Genomic DNA, 20358 nt, shown 5'->3' on the forward strand with positions numbered 1-20358 from the left:
CGGGCAAAGTCCTGATGAAGGGCTTTAGCCAGAAACTTCGATTTTCCTACTTCTCAGATGCTGCCTGACCTGCTGTGCTTTTTCCAGCACCACACACTTGACTCTGATCTCCGGCATTTGCAGTCCTAACTTTGTCCTATATCAGTTCAAAGTCCTGCCATTTTGCATGAAAAATGCACCAGCCACATTTCAGAAACTAACCGATAAAGTCATTGCCGGATTACCCAACTGTGTCGTATACATAGAGATGACATGGTGATTTTTAGTCACACATAGAAGTAACATTTACAGCATTTATCAGACTTGTTCGATCAACTTCGGAAGGCAGGCTTGGTGATAAATCTGGCTAAAAGTGAATTTACCGAAGATCAAATCACCTTCCTGGGCCATGTTATTGGACAAGGATAAATGGCCCCCACGGGATGCAAAAACAAAGGTAACTGGGGAGTTTCCCACACCATCGACAAAAAGAACAGGACTACAGTTCCTGAGATTGAGTGGATTTTATCGAAAGTTCGCACCAAATTTTAGCAATGAATTGCTAATGGCAGGCAAGAAGTGGACAGCGAATTGTCAGAAGGCATTTGACATCCTGAAAGCTGTGTTAACCACTGCCCCGGTATTAACCACACCTAATTACACAAAGCCATTTAAGGTGGCTATCCATGCAAATGATGTGGACGTCGGTGCTGTGCTCTTGCAAGACGACGACAAGGTGTTAATGCTGTGCTCTTGCACGACGATGATGAGAAGATAAAAAGACCGAACGGGTATTTCTCCAGGAAGTTGAACATTCATCAGCAGAAATACTCGATGGTCGAGAAGGAGACTTTGAGCTTACTGTTGGCATTACCTTTCAGTGTTTATATTACCAGTAATGTATCTGAGACAATCATATACATTGATCATAAGCCATTGAAGTTTATGGAGAAATTGAAGAAAAAAAATGCTAGACTGTTTAGATGGAGCTTGTTGTTCCAGCCATTCAATTTAAAAATTGTGCATGTGGCTGGATGAGAAAACGTGATTGTTGATGTATGGTCGAGATTTGAATGAGAAACTGAGGCGTTTGGTGGCAGGAGTACAACAGTTTGAAACAGAATACAGTTGTGCATGTTTGCACGTTTATAGTCAATGTATACGTGCTTTCGAATACTAACAATTTAGGATTAAGGGGTTTTAAAATGAAGCCATCTTTGGATATTGATGGTTCATTTTTTTTAAAAAATGGGGGTGTGGGGAGGTGTGAGAAAGCTCCTTCTTTAACAAGGTTATGTTGTCCTTGGCTTTCTTTCCCCAGTGGTCGTAAACAACACAGACTCCAAAACATCTGGGGTGGAAGGGTTTTAGGGCCAATTTATTTATAGCTAACAGATAATGTCACAGGCAGAAGGCTTTCAAAACCAAAATCTTCAAAAATATAATTTGTTTGCAGAGACAACAGACAAAAACAGCAGGGAATGTGCCCTGTACTAGAAGGTACAAGACCTCCTGACATGTATTTTTTAAAATACAAAAATGTTTATTCAAAAAATTCTAGTGTCAAATTACATATTCACAAACAGTTAATAAACTACAAATGTGGACAAATCAAAGGCTACAATAGAAGTGTAAAGTTCACAGAATTTGAAAATTATGCTAGAAGATCAAACTTATTTCATTTTAGGCTACAATGCTCCTTTTAAATAGTTTTACTAAGTTATAGCATATAGCCTCCAAAGTGGAATTTCAGAAGCGGGTAATGCTTCAGAGCTCTGTTATTTCACATCAGTTCTTCTACACATAAGGCAGGCTATCCTATAGTTTCCATTTGATTTGGAATCAATCTCTTCTACTGAAACCATAAATGCAAGGGAACAGACCCTCACAAACTATGTTGTACTTGGTCAAGCTCCATTGCTAATCGTCTTCACCTTCTGCTGATTCAGATTCTAGAAAGAAAAGTCAAATGTATATAGTAGTTGTTAGGTTGATTACTTTAAAACAATTTTGTTACATCCTATCCCCACTATTAATAATCTGAAGAGTGAATGAGCAATATTGATTTTGTTTGCAGAGTCTCAACAGCCTCCATCCCACAGAGAAACAGAGGGGAGCTCAGTCACGACCAACACCCCCATTGGTCAGGAGGACGGCCCGGTCCTCCCAGACAACTGAGATGGACAGCTCCACCAGTGGCCTGAGCAGAACCTGGAGGTGGAACGGGCCAGCAAATAGGGATCCCTCTAAGAAGACACCAAGCAACAACTATTGTGCAGCCAGGAACAAGCAACAACCCAAGTAGGTGGTCTGGAGCCTGAAGAGCAAAAAGTTCTCCTGGCACAGGTCCAAGCCCACAGTAGTCTGGGCACCAAGCTGAAGGTTCCCAATGCCATTCTGTGAATCCACAACTGGACACTGAATAAAATGTTACACTTCTCGATGTTCAAATATATTTGAAAGTTATTTATCAGTGTAGGAATTTAGTCATTTAAAAGTACTGCATTTCAACTTATTGGGGATAGGTGGAACATTTTAGTTTGTTTCTTCTAAGGAAGGTCCAACAGAACTTAACTCCAATTTTGATCCAGACATTAATTGAAGAATCCCATAATCAAGATTTATTTGAAAGAAAAGAATTGGTTCATCCTAGCAAGCAAGCAAGATAATAGGTCAGATAATAAGTAAAATCTGAAGAGCTTAGATAAGATTTTCCGAGGCTCCTGAAGTTTCCCCATTCCCACTAGTTTCCCCGACTCAATTAGCTCCTGCTAAATGTCTGCCCTGCCCCTTCCATTTGTCCATTTTTTTAAAAAAAGGCTGGTTCTCATTAGCATCCACCAATTTTGATAGCGTCTCAGTGCTTGCAAAGTTAATGAATTATTTTCCTCCACAGATACTGCCTCACCTGCTGAATACAAACAGCAGTTTTGAAATGTTGAAATTTGAATAAAACTACAGACACAGGTTGCCAACATAATCATCCTAAAAATTGTCATGAAACAGTGATCCTCTAAGGTCAGTGAAATGATTTACAAAAAGTCCTCGTTAAATCTCTTGATACTTTGCAGCATGGCAATGACAGTTATATGCTCTTGAGCTGATGGAAAGATCAACAGTGAATCTTTGTTTTCAGCAAAGTTTCCATGGCCACGCTTTCAGAATGTGGTGTGGCTGTTTTCTCAGTGCTCGGAGAAATGTCTGTTCTCTGAGTAATTTAGATCCCCAATAAAATTTATCCAGAAATTTCTGGAAGTCACATTTAGGGATTGCAGACAAAATTTGCAGAATTTATTAAAGGACTGAATCTTGTAAATTTGTTCTTATGGGGAACAGGAATAGGGGATTTGGCCCATTGACCTTACTCAACCTCTCCCCTTGCCGAAGGCATGGTGACTTTCAGGTTAACCCACCACCAGTCATCTCTCTAATGAGAAAGCAGCCCTATGGTCTGCTAAGACCATGACAATTTTATCATTCCAAAGAATCATGCTTGATCTACACCAATCCTACACTCCATATCCCTTAATTCTATTAGTATCCAAAAAATGATCAGTCTTAGTCTTCAACGAGCTTCCATAGCTCTCTGCAGTATAAAATTCTAAAGATTACCTTCTAATCCTCACTCCATACTAATGTATTTTTCAACCATTTCATGAATGCTTTTTGAGAATTTGCAGAACATTATTGGTTTCCTTTCATTAACTTTACTCATTAAAACCTTAAACTCAATAGATACGTCAAACATGATTGTTCTCTCATAAATACAAACTGACCTGTCAGGTCTTGTTGCTAATTTATAGCCCTTGGCAATAGATGTTAATCCTTTCTCTGCTACTGATGTCTAACAAACTGGCCTAAATAGGAACTATTTAGTTTCTTTTTGTTCTTGAATAGTGGGGTTACTTTTGCTCAGTTTCAACCCACAGGAATAGTTCTCTAACCTAATCTATTCCTCCATTAAAACTTCTGTTTGCTGCCAAGGAATCAGCAATTCCTTTTGCCAAACTTTTCCTTTGCATGCCCTGAAAACGATTTATTATCCTGTGTGTTTTGTTCATTTATCATATTCCATTTTGACATTTACCGATTTCTTTGCTTTCATTTGAATTCTAAACTTCTCCCAATCCTCAGGCTTACTACAATTTTTGATGACATTATCAGCCTCTTTTTTTTAAATTCAAGATTACATTAAATTTTCTTAGTAATTCAAACCTCTTTTATTCTGTAAGAGAATAAGTATATATAATGAGTCAATTCTTTAAACGTTTGCAATGCTTACCTACCATGATATCTTTTAATTTAGTTTTCAAATCTGCATTGGACAACTTGATCATTAAATTTAGATTTAAGCCCTGTCAACATACTTCACTCTGAAACACTACGACAGTATAGAAAGAGAAGATCTAATGTCTAGAATATGGCAAACTTGATTTCCAGTTTATACTTATACCATCTGCATACACTTTCGCAGTTTGAGGTTAGAAAGTGCAATTATGATTGCACAGTAAAAATGATTCAACTCACACCAGTGAATAGGCAGTGTCTATCAAAATAATGATAATGATGATTTCAGACTGCTAATTTGATTCCAGCTGTTACACACTGCAACCAGCATTAAAGGTTTCTCCCCTCCCAACTCACCATCTGGGAGTTGATATTGAAGTTAGAACAGTCAAGCAATACAAGATTCAGCAACTCTGTACAAAGATTTTCACTGATGGCAGAATGTCATAACTTTATTGTTTTCACTTAAAGAAAGTCAGAGTAAACTGACTATTTAAAAAGAATAACAGCACTACTCATTTTAACATTAGTATTTGTCAAGAGTATGGAATTTGGTGCAGGGAATAAGACGTGATATTATATGGCCTTGTAAAGACAGAAATAGACACAAATTTTACCTTCTTCAGCATTTTGTAGCCATTCAACAAATTTCTTCATTTGCTCAAGAAACATACTTTTGCCTTTGGGAACATGTGCTTCCTTATACCATTTTAGGATGGCTTCTTCACTCAGGACATCAGCTGTGATTCAAAGCAGTTAACACAATGTCAGTAATTTTTAAAGTCAAATAAAAATCCATACAATCTCTAGCAAAAAAAATGCTGCCATTCTCCTTTGATGACAGGTACTGAATTCACGCAACATGTTAGATGCCAAGTTGATCGTCTCTTCCTAATGGACTAACACAGATGCTGGGTGATATTTAAAGGCTATTGACTCAGCAGAGTGTTTGTAACTGTTCTACTCTAACTGCAACAGCTCTAACAGATGCCCTTGTCATTAATCACTCCTCATCCTGCAAAAGGACTTTTGCTAGGCCACACTAAGCATAGGGAGGATCATGTGGCAGAGATATTGCTCAAGTACCAAATGGTTATAATGCTATTGGTCAGTTTCGTACTTTGACCTTGTTTGCTAACCTTGCTTAGAGCAGTGAAGGCTCATTAAAATATTTTGATCGGGTCAGTGACCACTTCAATTTGGATCCATAAAATAGCCTCGTTTAGCTTCTTCAGAAAGCTAACATAACAGGGCATATATAGGTGCTTGCAATCTTATAACACTTGTGAACGGTAGGCAAAGTTTCAAAGGAAGCTGAAAATTTCAGTTCATGGCATCACCTCAACCTGCAACTATTACCAACTAAAAATGATTCAACTCATACCAGTGAATGTAGGTCACAATAAAGATGATGTTTTCAGACTGCTAGTTTGGTTCCAGCTGTTACACACTGCAACCAGCATAAACCTTCCTTCCAAACCCACTGTCTGGGAGTTGATATTGAAGTTCGAACAAGATTCAGCAACTCTGTACAAAGATTTTCAGCAGCATATAAACTGCTCCAGAAATAACCTCAGGAGGCAAGTACACATTTTTAAGTGTTATCCTCAAAATGACATGGGTTAATTTTCTACCTTGCCTTTGCCAAAAAGTGGAAGGATAGAAAACAATCTTTTCGTGGGAAATTTTACCCTTCTACACTCCTTCCTACAACTTCAAAATTTGAGATCCAAGTAGGTATCAGTATTGGTATAGCTGGATCTTTATTAATAATGAAATGTTGTACAATACCAATTTACAGCCACCCATTTAATCTTTTAAACAGCAACAACCAAGAGTGACAGGCTTTGATAGGACATTTTCTGGGAATGAATTAGGTCCCCTGAATGGAATTTTCTGCAACATAAAATGATGGACTCAATTTTACAAGGAATGTTGCTTGTACTGACTTCTGCACAGTGCTGTCAGGTATCCTGACCCCACCATTTGCACAAATCGTCCTTGAATTTTAACAATTTCAATAGTTCTTCATGGATAATTACTGGGGAGCAGTTTACTGAAAGAATTATATCACGCAGAAGATTCTCACACAGAGCCTATTATAAACTGACTATAACTTTATTCAAACAACAATTCAAGAGGGAAATAAAATTGATTTAGACAATTAACCCTAGCTAATTTTCTAGCACCCATTAATTTGAGTGGGTGGGGGAGGGGAAGGGAGGAGGTAGAGGAGGTGGTGTTAACTATTGAACAGCAACTTAGCTGCATCAGCCATACAGACACTGTAGTTTCAACATCAAGTCAGAGATTGGGAATTCTGTAGTGAGTAACTTGCCTGATTCCCCAGAGTCCATCCTTCTTTTACAAGCCATGTCAAGAAGATGATATAAAATTCTACATTTGGCTGCAAGAGTGCAGCTCCAACACCAAAATCAGCAGCACATCATCCAAAACAAAGTAATATACTTGATCATCACCTATCCACTGCCTGAAATACACACTTCAACTACCAGTGACAAATAGGAGCAAGAGTGCACTCTCTCTCTAAATTGTACTCAGCAGCTAATTCGACAATGCTCACTTCTGACTTAAGAACCAAAAAAACCTAAAACTTTTTTGATGATTTGAAGAACAGGTGTATTTAAAGGCATACCATGAAACAAATTTAAGGGCATTGACAATAATTAAGTGTTATAATGCCGCAGTACAAATGCCATTCCAAAATTAATTTTAGGATATTTGAAAAGGGACAGCCTTTCATTTCAGTCCTGCTGGTAGTGATAGGTTGCACACAAGATTATTTTAGGAATGAAATGTGCAACAATTTTGGGGAATGGGACATCAATAGACATTGAGAAAGGTAATCAAGAAAGTTTCCCTAGACCTGGCAGAAAATAAATCTTTAGGGTTGCTATTCAACTGCCCTACTGTAAGAACACATTCTTGGTGTTGGTCGAGAACAAAAATGAGGATTAGTTTTGATGGGAATTATATACGAATAACCTGTTTACAAGTCTCAAGCTCATGCTTTTATTATGACTTCAGTGATGCACAGGATCAGGGTCATGTCACCCATCTGGTTGTATCCTACCAAGCCAAGAGTTTCAGTGCAGCCTGAGCTAAAAGCAGGCAAATGGATGGAAAATCTGCAGAAATGAAAACACTTCAACATGTTTCTTGATCTACATAATCCTTCTAACTCTAGTGAATTATGGAAGATCCTGCAATCAAAGTATTTGAAATGCAATAGTATGATTGCTTTAACACCTTAGTAGAAGTTTCAGTAGGACACCATTATACTGTCTCGTCCTAATGTTATGTTAATGAACATCTGCCATCTGCGCAAATATGATTTTCAGATTTCTATTATGATCTAATGCACTGTTTTGTCCATTCGTTAAGTCTCTTCACACCACCTCTGCTTGACATCCAATGTATCATACTTTATTTTGATGATTCCATTACTTCAAATCTCAGAGGTTAGCAATTTCAATGCAATGTCTGAAGCTTGATGATTTAACCTTCTCAAACGGTACCAAAAAGCATTTTCTTGCATTTCCTACATTACATCAGTGACATGCTTCAATAAATAAATGAGTTGGCTGTAGAGACTTTTAGGACGTTCAGGGGTCATGACTGATATTATACAAATCAAGTGGAAATGAAGCTAAAGTGAAATAGACACTAGTGCAGCATTCCTGAATCTTTAGTGTAGGGCCAACGTTTAATCAGATTCTCCACAGAATACTGCAAAAAGTGGTGCAAAATAGAATCCTTACCGTGCAGAAAGAGGCCATTTGCCAATTGAGTCTGCATTGACTTCCCAACTCAGACCCTATCCTATCACCATAACCCCACATTTACCATGGCTAATCCACCTAGCCTGCACAAGTTTGGACTGTGGGGAGAAACCGGAGCCCTGGCAGAAACCCATGCAGACATGGGGAGAATATGCAAACTCCACAGTTATCCAGGCTGTAATTCAACCTGGGTTCTGGCACCGTGAGGCAGCTGTTCTAACCACTGACCCACTGTGCCACCCGATGCCTGAAAATTAAGGAAATTGTTTGCACTGCATAGATATTGTCTTTATGTATTCTTTCAATTCTTGCATTATAACTTTTTTCAAAAGTTTAGTTGAATTGTTACCACCTGTGATAGCAACACCTACCTTTATCTGTCACAACTCTTGCCTTTGTTCATTGATTCCTTCCATTTCCATAAAGCTTACTTTGTCTCCTTTATGTCAAATACCTGATTTCTCCCATAAACAATTTTTAACTCTATGTGGAAAAATAATGAAGCCTTTAACACCAATGATTTGTCTTCTATGACCACAAAAGCTCATCTTTGCCAGTTTGTACCTTCCTCCTATAGCATTTCAAATCTAAGCTTAGCTGAAACTAATTATTCATGATTTACCTCAGTAAACCTATTAGTCAGTCATTTGGTGCTACCTACACTTGGCTCCCACATGAAATTTCCACCTGTAAAAGTAATTAATTTATACAATCTGAAAATCTGAACTAACAAAATTGCAAGATGCATATTTATGACAGACATTAACTACTCTTAATTAAACTTAAAATATAAGCCATATGATTAGATTAGATTAGAATACTTAGATTAGATTACTTACAGTGTGGAAACAGGCCCTTCGGCCCAACAAGTCCACACCGACCCGCCGAAGCGCAACCCACCTATTACCCTACATTTACCCCTTTACCTAACACTACGGGCAATTTAGCATGGCCAATTCACCTGACCTGCACATCTTTGGAGTGTGGGAGGAAACCGGAGCACCTAGAGGAAACCCACGCAGACACGGGGAGAATGTGCAAACTCCACACAGTCAGTCGCCCAAGTCGGGAATTGAACCCGGGTCTCTGGCGCTGTGAGGCAGCAGTGCTAACCACTGTGCCACCGTCCTGCCCATATGTATTAATTTAACTTGGAGCAGTGTTTTGTAGAGGAATAAAAAAGCAAAAGTGGCCCTTAGTGGAGTGATATGCTCTTCTTGTCGGATGTGGGAGTTTAGGGAGAGTTTACGGGTTACTGAGGATTATATCTGCAATAAATGCCATTGGTTATGAATCCTATCAGATCGAATGGATCAGCTGGAGAGGCAGTAAGAGGCAATGAGGAATTTACAAGAGCGATGGGATGTGATGGATGGCAGTTATAGGAAGTGGGGGATGGAAGTCTCAGATACAGTCACATAGATGGGTTAACTTCAGGAAAGGTAAGAGGTAGGCAGGAGTCTTCTGGGGCTATCCCCATTTCAAACAAGCATGCAGTTTTGAAAAATGTAGGGGGTGATGGATTCTCAGGGGAACATAGCATGAACAGTTAGGTTTCTGGTATTGAGACTGGCTCTAATGTAATGAGATTGTGTTAGGGGATTCTCTAGTCCGAGGTACAGATAGACACTTCTGCCAGCAGCGAAAAATCAGAATGGTGTGTTGCTTCCCTGGTGCCAGGATCAACAAAGTCTCAGGAGGTGTAGAATGTTCTCGAGTGGGAGAGAGGCCAGCAAGAGGTCATTTTCCACATTAGAACCAACAACATAGGAAGGGGAAAGGTTGAGATTCTGAAGGGAGATTACAGAGAGTTAGGCAGAAATTTAAAAAGGAGGTCCTTAAGGGTAGTAATATCTGGATTACTCCTGGTGCTATGAGGGCAGGAATAGGAGGATAGAGCAGACGAATGCATGGCTGAGGAGCTGGTGTATGGAAGAAGGATTCATATTTTTGGATCATTGGAAGCTGTTTTGGGGTAGAAGTAACCTGCACAGGGATGAATTGCACCTAAGTTGGAAGGGGACTAATATACTGGCAGGGAAATTTGCTAGAACTGCTTGGGAGGATTTAAACTAGTAAGGTGGAGGGTGGGACACAGGGAGATGGTGAGGAAAGAGATCGATCTGAGACGGGTACAGCTGAGAACAGAAGTGAGTTAAAACAGTCAGGGCAGGCAGGGACAAAGCAGAGAACAAGATAGGACTGACACATTAAACTGCATTTATTTCAATGCAAGAGGCCTAGCATTGAGGGCAGATGAACTCAGGGCATGGTTAAGAACATGGGACCGGGATATCATAGCAATTACGGAAACATGGCTCAGGGATGGGCAGGACTGGCAGCTTAATGTTCCAGATACAAATGCTACAGGAAGGATAGAAAGGGAGGCAAGAGGCAGGTTGGGGGGAGTGGCATTTTTGATAAGGGATAGCATTACAGCTGTACTGAGGGAGGATATTTCCAGAAATTCAGTTACTTGGGTGGAACTGAGAAATAAAAAAAAGGGATGATCACCTTACTGGGATTGTATTATAGACCCCTGATAGTCAGAGGGAAATTGAGAAACAAACTTATAAGGAGATCTCAGCTATCTGTAAGAACAACAGGGTGGTTATGGTAGGGGATTTTAACTTTCCAAACATAGACTGGGACTGCCAGTGTGTTAAGGGAGGAATTTGTTAAGTGCGTACAAGAAACTTTTCTGATTCAATATGTGGATGTACCTACGAGAGAAGGTGCAAAACTTGACCTATTCTTGGGAAATAAGGCAGGGCAGGTGACTGAGGAGTCAGTGGAGGAGCACTTTGGGGCCAGCAACCATAATTCTATTAGTTTCAAAATAGCGATGGAAAAGGATAGACCAGATCTAAAAGTTGAAGTTCTAAACTGGAGAAAGAACAATTTTGATGGTATTAGGCAACAATTTTCAAAAGCTGATTGGGCGTAGATGTTCGCAGGTAAATGGTCGGCTGGAAAATTGGAAGCCTTCAGAAATGAGATAACGAGAGTCCAGAGACAGTACATTCCTCTTAGGGTGAAAGGAAAGGCTGGTAGGTATAGGGAATGCTGGATGACTAAATAAATTGAGGGTTTGTTTCAGAAAAAGAAGGAAGCATATGTCAGCTATAGACAGGATAGATCGAGTGAAAGCAGTATGAGTAAACTTGAGAGAAATCAGGTGGGCAAAAAAGGGGACATGAGATAGCTTTGGCAAATGGAGTTAAGAAGAATCCAAAGGATTTTTACATCAAGGAGAAAAGATTAGCTAGGGAGAGAATAGGGCTCCTCAAAAGATCAGGTAGGCGAAAGTGAAAACTGCTGATGCTGGAATGATGAAGGGCTTTTGCCCGAAATGTCGATTTTCTGCTGCTAGGATGTTGCCTGACCTGCTGTGCTCTTCCAGCACCACTCTAATCTAGGCCCTCAAAGATCAGCAAGGTGGCCTTTGTGTGGAGCCATAGGAGATGGGGGTGATACTAAATGAGTATTTTGCATCAGTATTCACTGTGGAAAAAGACATAGAATGTAAGGAAATGGATGGTGATATCTTGAAAAATGTCTATATTACACAGGAAGTAGTGCTAGATGTCTTGAAATGCACAAAAGTGGATAAATCTGATCAGGTGTACCCAAGAACTCTGTGGGAAGCTAGAAAAGTGATTGCTGTGCCTCTTGCTGAGGCATTTGTATCATCGATAGTCACAGGTGAGGTGCCAGAAGACTGGAGGTTGGCTAATATGGTGCCACTGTTTAGGAAAGGTGGTAAGGACAAGCCAGAGAACTATAGACCAGTGAGCCGGACATTTGTGGTGGGCAAGTTGTTGGAGGGAATCCCGAGGGACAGGATGTATCTGGAAAGGCAAGGACTGATTAGGGATAGTCAACATGGCTTTGTGCATGGGAAATCATGTCTCATAAACTTGATTGAGTTTTTTGAAGAAGTAACAAAGAGGACCGATAATGGCAGAGTGATAGATGTGATCTATATGGACTTCACTAATGTATTCGACAAGGTTCCCCATGGGAAGACTGGTTAGCAAAGTTAGATCTTATGGAATAAAGGGAGAACTAGCCATTTGGATACAGAACTAGATCCAAGGTAGAAGACAGAGGGTGGTGGTGGAGACTTATTTTTCAGACTGGAGGCCTGGGACCAGTGGAGTGCCACAAGGATCGTTGCTGGGTCCACTACTTTTCATCAATTATATAAATGATTTGTACGGGAGCATAAGAGGTACAGTTAGTAAGTTTGCAGATGACACCAAAATTGGAGGTGTAGTGGACAGCAAAGAAAGTTACCTCAGATTACAACAGTATCTTGACCAGATGGGCCAATGGGCTGAGAAGTGGCAGATGGAATTTAGTTTAGATAAATGTAAGGTGCTGGATTTTGGGAAAGCAAATATTAGCCGGACTTATACTCTTAATGGTAAGGTCCTTGGGAGTATTGGTGAACAAAGAGACCTTGGAGTGCAGGTTCATAGCTCCTTGAAAGTGGAGTCGCAGATAGATAGGATAGTGAAGGCAGCATTTGGTATGCTTTCCTTTATTGGTCAGAGTATTGAGTACAGGAGTTGGGAGGCCATGTTGCGGCTGTACAGGACATCGGTTAGGCCACTGTTGGAATATTGCAATTCTGGTCTCTTTTCTATTGGAAAGATGTTGTGAAATTGAAAGGGCTCAGAAAAGATTTACAAGGATGTTGGCAGGGTTGGAGGATCTGAGCTACAGGGAGAGGTTGTTTTCCCTGGAGTGTTGGAGGCTGAGGGGTGACCTTATAGAGGTTCATAAAATCATGAGGGACATGGATAGGATAAGTAGGCAAAGTATTTTCCCTGGGGTGGGGGAATCCAGAACTAGAGGGCAGAGGCTGAGGCTGAGGAGGGAAAGATATAAAAGAGATCTATGGGGCAACTTTTTCACGCAGAGGGTGGCACGTGTATGGAATGAGCTGCCACAGGAAGTAGTGGAGGCTGGTACAATTGCAACATTTAAGAGGCATTTGGATGGCAATATGAATAGGAAGCTTTTTTTAGGGATATGGGCCAGGTGCTGGCAGGTGGGACTAGATTGGGTTGGGATATCTGGTCGGCATGGACGAGTTGCACTGAAGGGTCTGTTTCTGTGCTGTACATCTCTATGACTCTATAACTCTACATCTGTTCAGTACTGTGATAGATTGCTCCTTGATTAAATCTTGCCAATTCAAATCATACCTTTGTAAAAAAGCACAATGATCTTCTGGAAAGCCTTCATGAAATGGATATTGTCATAGCAATATTCCTGAATCTTCTGCAGTAGGGTCAATTCTGACTGACCTTGGGTACTGAATACTGCAAGGAGTGGTGCATATTGCTGAAAATGATTACAAGTGTATTTAGTCATTTGTCAGCTACAGAAAGCTATCTGCTCGTCTCCACCATTAATTATTACGAAGAAATTCCAACTTTCTCACAAATGTTTTAGATTATTAAAAGGTAAGTTGCAGTACATTTTTTTCTTCAAATGCTGCTCATATGAGTACTGGAGTAACATATCAGAGATTTGGATATGTCTTGTATGATTTTCGATCCATCATTTGTGTGTGTGTAAAACCAGTAACATATTCATCGGTTTTCCCAACACATATTCCTGATGTGATGTTCAGAGCACAGCATTGAAGACAAAAATGTACTCATCTTAATTTTAAAAACAGCAATATTGTCAACAATAACATCCATTGTCCAACAGATAAATATTCAAATCCATTCCGAAATGGGTTAAATTGAACACCCTTTCATCGCTGGGGTTTGACTGATATGCTACTTTGTCAGCTTCCCATGGGGAAACATGCAGAAAACTGGCTTGCATATACCAGCCAGCTGCTAAGTTCAGGTGCCCAGCCTCAAGGTAAGGCTTGCAATCATGTACACAATTACAGGAAGCAGGAGACAAAGTCTGGAAAAGGGAGAGGAGCAACTATCCTTATCCTTGCAAGCTGGAAAAGTGGATTGCAAGATATATAACATTTTTAAACTTGGAATTTCAAATCCTTTAACCATAATTTTGAGAATACATGTTCATAAGTGAGTGTTATCAAGTTTTTGTAAATTATTTAAACAGCTCACGTGTTTTCAAAATTCCACACTTAGTATATTTACGTTTTCTAGCTTCACTAGTCACTTCTAAATCAATTATCACAGTTCATTAAGAATGAAAAACTCTCAAGAATCTACCAGTTCAAGTTCTTACACCCAAATGCTGAAGAGGTTTCATTCTTTGAGGTAGATACCTTAAGATGTTTCAGAGCTTGTTCTGTGACCAGCTCCTCTTTCTTGTTCCATTCAACGGCATTCATTACACAGGTCCACAGAAGTCCAATTACTGCCTGTTCAGGCAAGTCGTTTCTCTTCATCTCATCTTTGACATACAGGACTATCTGAAGACAATAGGTTGAGGTGAAATGATAAGTGTCTGGCAATAACCACTTAGATGGAAAGAGGAAAATCTTTCTCCTGATTCCCTTTCCTGAAAATTTGATTATTTGGTGCAGAACATTTTTCATGCCAGTTCCTCTCTCGAACCCCAATCACACTGATACAATCTTGGACAACACAACTTCAGGATGCATCACAACTGTGCCCAATCAAGTTGCCACATTCACATTTATTGCAAGGATCACTGGGGTTGTTTTTCCCTTCTTTTGCCGAGAAATTCTGATGCCAAATGTCATCCCTCTTGCACCATTCCAATGGAGATCAACTAATTAAGCACCTACCAATTAAACTTAGTTGGACATTAGGAAAACTACTCACTTAAAAAAAACATTTCAGCTCAAAGGGCAAACACACACCATCACCATATATTCTGCACATCCCTTTTTAACAAAGCAGCATGTAATTAATCCACATGTTGTTGCTTGTTTTTCAGCATTTCCTTTAGGGGCTAAAGGTACGACATAGGAAACAATGTAATTTTGACAGCAAGGGTTTGGTTTTGCTTTGGGATCGCAGTGCTACTGACAGACTTGTGCATGTGGTTATGCTCCACAGATATTTTGAAGCTCAATGCCTCAAATTACAGCAATGTCTTAGGTTGCAGCCGAGTTTCCCTGGGCTCTGGAAATCCGGGAGGCAAATAGGACTGAATCCAGCCAGTAAGCATTTTTTCAAAAAGAAAACTTAAATATTACTAAGTGCCTTTAACACAACAAGAGATCCCAAATTTCAAAGATGCATTATAAAACAAAACACTGACATATTGACTGAGACACAAATTGTAAACGAAGGGATGAAAGGTCAGAAGAAAGTATGGTAGTTGGAGAGCTGTAAAGAGGGTAGTCCAGGGATGAGCACCCGGGTAACTGAAAGCACAGCCACCAACAGTACGCAACAAAGATAGAGATTCTGAAAAGGTCAGAATCAGACAATATATTGCTTCGGGTTGTGGGGTTACTTATGGGTCAGTGAAGTACAAGAACTTCCCCAATTTCTCAAGCAACTCAATCCTGTTCCCATGTTTAAATCTACCTCTGCTACGAGTTGAGCAGAGCTCAAATTACTCCCACATCCAGCCTGCTACCTAAACTCCCAAGCTCCTTTCCGTTTGATTTCATCCCTTAGCTGCAAATCAAAATACTCTCTACAAAAAAGGATCTCTTTCCTTTTTTAACAATATCTTAGTTCATCATAGTTCCACTTTTTAAAAAAAATGACAAGGCTGGTTCTATCAGATTTGGAGCTTTTTTTTTAGATCTAATTATAATATTTACTCTGAATGAGCCAATTATCTAGCAACTAGAAAATTGAACTTTTCAAGCCACCTCATGGCTAACATACCTCTCTTATGGGGCATTCCTGAGAAAGTTTTTCTTTAAGTTCTTTTTGCAGCTCTTTGCGAGTTCCCAGAGATTGCTGGACTCTGAGAAAGTCAGATAGTTCTTTAAGACCTGCATTTGTGAAGTATGTTGCAAAATGTTCGAAGTTTTGTTTGTTTGCTGGGAAGAGTTCCTATGAGATGGAAAAACAAGGTACACAATTGCAAAACTGTTCACTGCTCATGGTTCATATTTATTATGGCTGATTATTCAATAAAGTCCAAAATACTTAGTTTCAGACTCTGATTTATTCTAAAATATCAGATTGTGCCAATATCTAAAATATAAAAAGCAAATCAGTTTTCAGATAGGTTATTGGAACCTGGTCTTATCAGCTCCCCTTCCCAAGTGCTGAAGCTGATTGAACTTTGCTAATTTCGGCCAAACGTGATCATTCACCAATTGATCAAAGACCATGACTTCAACCTGGGAGTTTTCGGATACTTATGGCTCAGCTATTCACTGCCTTCACTAGCTGCTGCATTGAAGAATAAGCAATCTTACTTTAATTATGTCTTCCCAATTTTTTAGAGGTTTCCATCTTTAAAAGGAACTCTCAGCAGGCTTTTCACTAGCTTGAATTTAGAATAGAGTCATACAGCACAGAGACACACCCTTCAAAACAACCAGTTCATGCCGAACATAATCCCAAACTTAACTAGACCCATCTGCTTGCTCCTGGCCCACATCCCTCCAAACCCTTCTTATTCATATGCTTATCTAAATGTCTTTTAGATATTGTAATTACACTCACATCCACCACTTCCTCAGGAAGTTCAATCTACACACAAACCACCTTCTATGTAAAAAAGTTGTCCCTCATGTCTTTTTTAAAATCTTGCTTCTCTCACCTTAAAGTCTTGAAATCCCCCATCCTGGGGAAAAGACACCTACCATTAACTCTATCTAGACCTTTCATGAATCTCTTAATTCACCCATTAATATAGGCTCTTCATTCGATATAGTGGTGGCACGGTGGCACAGTGGTTAGCACTGCTACCTCACAGCACCAGAGACCCGGGTTCAATTCCCGCCTCAGGCAACTGACTGTGTGGAGTTTGCACATTCTCCCAGTGTCTGCGTGGGTTTCCTCCAGTTTCCTCCCATAGTCCAAAAATGTGCAGGTTAAGTGAATTGGCCGTGCTAAATTGCCCGTAGTGTTAGGTGAACGGGTAAATGTAGGGGAATGGGTCTGGGTGGGTTGCACTTTGGCGGGTCGGTGTGGACTTGTTGAGCCGAAGGGCCTGTTTCCACACTAAGTAATCTAATCTAATAGTCAAACTGAAACACACAATTTTAGAAATTATAATCACTTGATTTGGATATTCATGTGCATTTTCACTTAGAAAACTTACTCAAATGTTGATGCAAATACTTAATTAAAATTAAATATTTTAGTAATACTCAAATTAAACTTCCATCTGTCTCTCTCTTTGTTAATATTACATGCAGATGTCAACTTTTCTCCACAGTAGTGATTTCCTTTTTTCCTCCCAAACTTCGCTAACATTTTCAGGATTGAATCTCAACCTGGTCTTTCATGAAGGTGTACGAATGCACAGTTCTAAATGCCTGAATCAGATATACTCACCAACAGCCTCTTGTCCAAGTTGGATTTCTTGAGGGATGAGGTAACAGCATTTGCATCTTTTTCTGCCATCCATGCTTTAAAAACCTTTACAGCAAACGATGCAGATATTCCTGTTTTAAAAGGACCAAAAAAAGTTAAGACAACCTTTCCTCAAGATCTGATAAATCAGGAAAATACAGGTTGAAGCAGATGTTCATAGGCGATAATGTCAAATGTGGTTGAGTTGCACTCTCACCTTAATGACAAGGTTTTGGGTTCAAGTTTCATTTCACACGCTCGAGCATAACATCTTGGTAGGAACCCTAGCACTACACTACAATTTCACAGGGTGTCATCTTTCAGATGAAATGTTAAAGCAAAACCCTCTTTGCTTTCCAAGCTGGACATTAAAGATCCCATGTCACTATTTTGAAGAACAGCAGAGATATTGGTCATTCTAAATTACTCTATTCGAACTTGCTGTGGGTAAAGGGATGGCCAGATCACAACAGTGACTACACTTCAGAAGTCAGAGTTATCACGCAACAGGAGATTATCATTTGGCCCGTCAAATCTATGCCGGCTTGCCATAGAGTGATCCAGTCATATCCATTCTCCTGATCAATCCCTGTAGTTTTGGAAGTTTATTCCTTTTCAAGTACTCATCATATTTCCTTTTCAAATCTTATACTGTTTCTCCTTGCACCACCCTCAAGGACAACAAATTCCAAGTCATTATCATTCAGTTTATTGGCTGAAAAGGGCTTTGGGAAATTAAGGTTGTAAATATAAATGTGAGCCGCTTTCTTCCATATTAGACTGAATACGTCATTTGTTTGTAGCTGTGATAGTTCATTCTCTCTGTTGGAATCAATCTGAACGCAATGATTAAGTCCTGCCCGATAAAATTCTGGTATATCATATAGGAAAGGAGTATATTGCTGGAAAAGCACAGCAGGTCAGGCAGCATCTGAAGAGCAGGTGAGTCGACGTTTCGGGCATAAGTCCATCATCAGGAACGATAAAGGTCTTATGCCCAAAACGTCAATTCACTTGCTCCTGGGATGCTGCCTGACGTGCTGTGCTTTTCCAGCACTACACTCTCAACTGAGCTCCAGCATCTGCAGTCCTCACTTTCTCCAGGGAAAGGAACACGCTCCATCATATAACACTAATGTTTAATTATACCTCAAATCAAAAATAAACAATTGGCATTTAATTTAGACAGGATTGATGTCAATAATATAAAACTAATTGGTACAGTGGCACAGTGGTTAGCACTGCTACCTCACAGCACCAGATTTCAGGGTTCAATTCCCGCCTCAGGCAACTGCCTGTGTGGAGTTTGCACATTCTCCCAGTGTCTGCATGGGTTTCCTCTGGGTGCTCCAGTTTCCTCCCACAGCCCAAAAATGTGCAGATTAGGTGAGTTTGTCACGCTAAATTGCTCATAGTGTTAGGTGAACGGGTAAACATAGGGGAATGGGTCTGGGTGGGTTGCTCTTCGGAGGGTCAGTGTGGACTTATTGGGCCGAAGAGCCTGTCTCCACACTAAGTAATCTAATCTAATTGTGTTTTGCTTGAAAGATTTTTCAGTGAAAGTGTTAGTAATTATAAGAAATGGACTAACTTCCATGCCGCATTCCTGGGAGTGTAACCGAAATTTGCTAGACAAAGAAAGGCATAGGATTAATTGGAATGGCAGTTAGATCCTGTCTGTAACTCCTCAGCGACTTCAGTAGAGACCACAAGCAAAGGGGCATGAAACCAATATTGCACCCAATATTGTTAGTTTTCCTACATACAGCTTAGATAAAATTTGCTCCATGTATCAGAACATACAATTATTGAGCAGAAAGTCGGGAAGGGAAAATGGTCAGAAAGTTGGGAAAGTACCGCAGTCATGGAAAATATTAGAACCTTTAGCTTTCCCAAATTTCCCCTTAAACTTTAAATAGGGATTTCAGAATCTCACAAATAAGGACATGGGTTAGGCCATTTTTGGAATATTGAGTGCAATTCTAGTCTCCCTCCTCTCTGAAGGATGTTATGAAACTTGAAAGGGTTCAGAAAAGGATGATGCCAAGGGTGGAGGATTTGAGCTATAGGGAGAGGCTTGGACTAGCAAGTTTTGAATGTAGGTTTGCTCACTGAGCTGCAAGGTTCATTTTCAGACATTTCATCACCATACGAGGTAACATCTTCACTGAGCCTGCGGACAAAGCACTGCTGGGGTTTCCTGCTTTCTATTTATGTTCGGGTGTCTTGGAGTTGGTGATGTCATTTCCTGTTCTTTTTTCCTCAGGGGGTGGTAAATGGAATCCAAGTCAATGTGTTTGTTGATAGAGTTCAAGTTGGAATGCCATGCTTCTAGGAATTCTCATGCATGTCTGTTTGGCTTGTCCTAGGACGGAGGTGTTGTCCCAGTCGAAGTGATGTCCTTCCTCATCTGTATGTAGGGATACTAGTGAGAGGAGGTCATGTCGTTTTGTGGCTAGCTGATGTTCATGTATCCTGGTGGTTAGTTTTCTGCCGGTTTGTCTAATGTAGTGTTTGTTACAGTTCTTGCACAGAATTTGTAAATGACATTAGTTTTGCTTGTTGTCTGTATAAGGTCTTTCAAGTTCATTAACTGCTGCTTTAGTGTGTTGATGGGTTTGTGGGCTACCATGATGCCAAGGGATCTGAGTAGTCTGCCAGTCATTTCTGAAATGTCTTTGATGTAGGGGAGAGTGGCTAGGGTTGCTGGATGTGTTTTGTCTGCTTGTTTGGGTTTGTTGCTGAGAAATGGGTGCCCATTCTTTTTGATTATATTGTATGGGTGATTTTCCTCTGCGCTGCAGTGTGTGGTGGCTTATTGAAAT

General features: G+C 40.0%; 1 protein-coding gene across 1 annotated transcript in view; it reads right to left on the minus strand.

The window, feature by feature from the left end:
• Window positions 1-1501: 1501 nt before the first annotated feature.
• LOC122550243 (basic leucine zipper and W2 domain-containing protein 2-like) overlaps window positions 1502-20358 on the minus strand; it is a 59735-nt gene continuing 40878 nt past the window's right edge. The window contains exons 4-9 of the mRNA XM_043691000.1: window positions 17516-17664; window positions 15887-16057; window positions 14341-14487; window positions 13286-13424; window positions 4884-5006; window positions 1502-1931 (exon numbers count right to left, since the gene is read on the minus strand). Coding sequence (XP_043546935.1) covers window positions 1900-1931; window positions 4884-5006; window positions 13286-13424; window positions 14341-14487; window positions 15887-16057; window positions 17516-17664 — 761 coding nt within the window. The 3' untranslated portion in view covers window positions 1502-1899. The remainder of the gene's footprint in view (window positions 1932-4883; window positions 5007-13285; window positions 13425-14340; window positions 14488-15886; window positions 16058-17515; window positions 17665-20358) is intronic.

The sequence above is a fragment of the Chiloscyllium plagiosum genome, chromosome 5 (assembly GCF_004010195.1).
Source record: "Chiloscyllium plagiosum isolate BGI_BamShark_2017 chromosome 5, ASM401019v2, whole genome shotgun sequence".
Lineage (NCBI taxonomy): Eukaryota > Metazoa > Chordata > Chondrichthyes > Orectolobiformes > Hemiscylliidae > Chiloscyllium > Chiloscyllium plagiosum.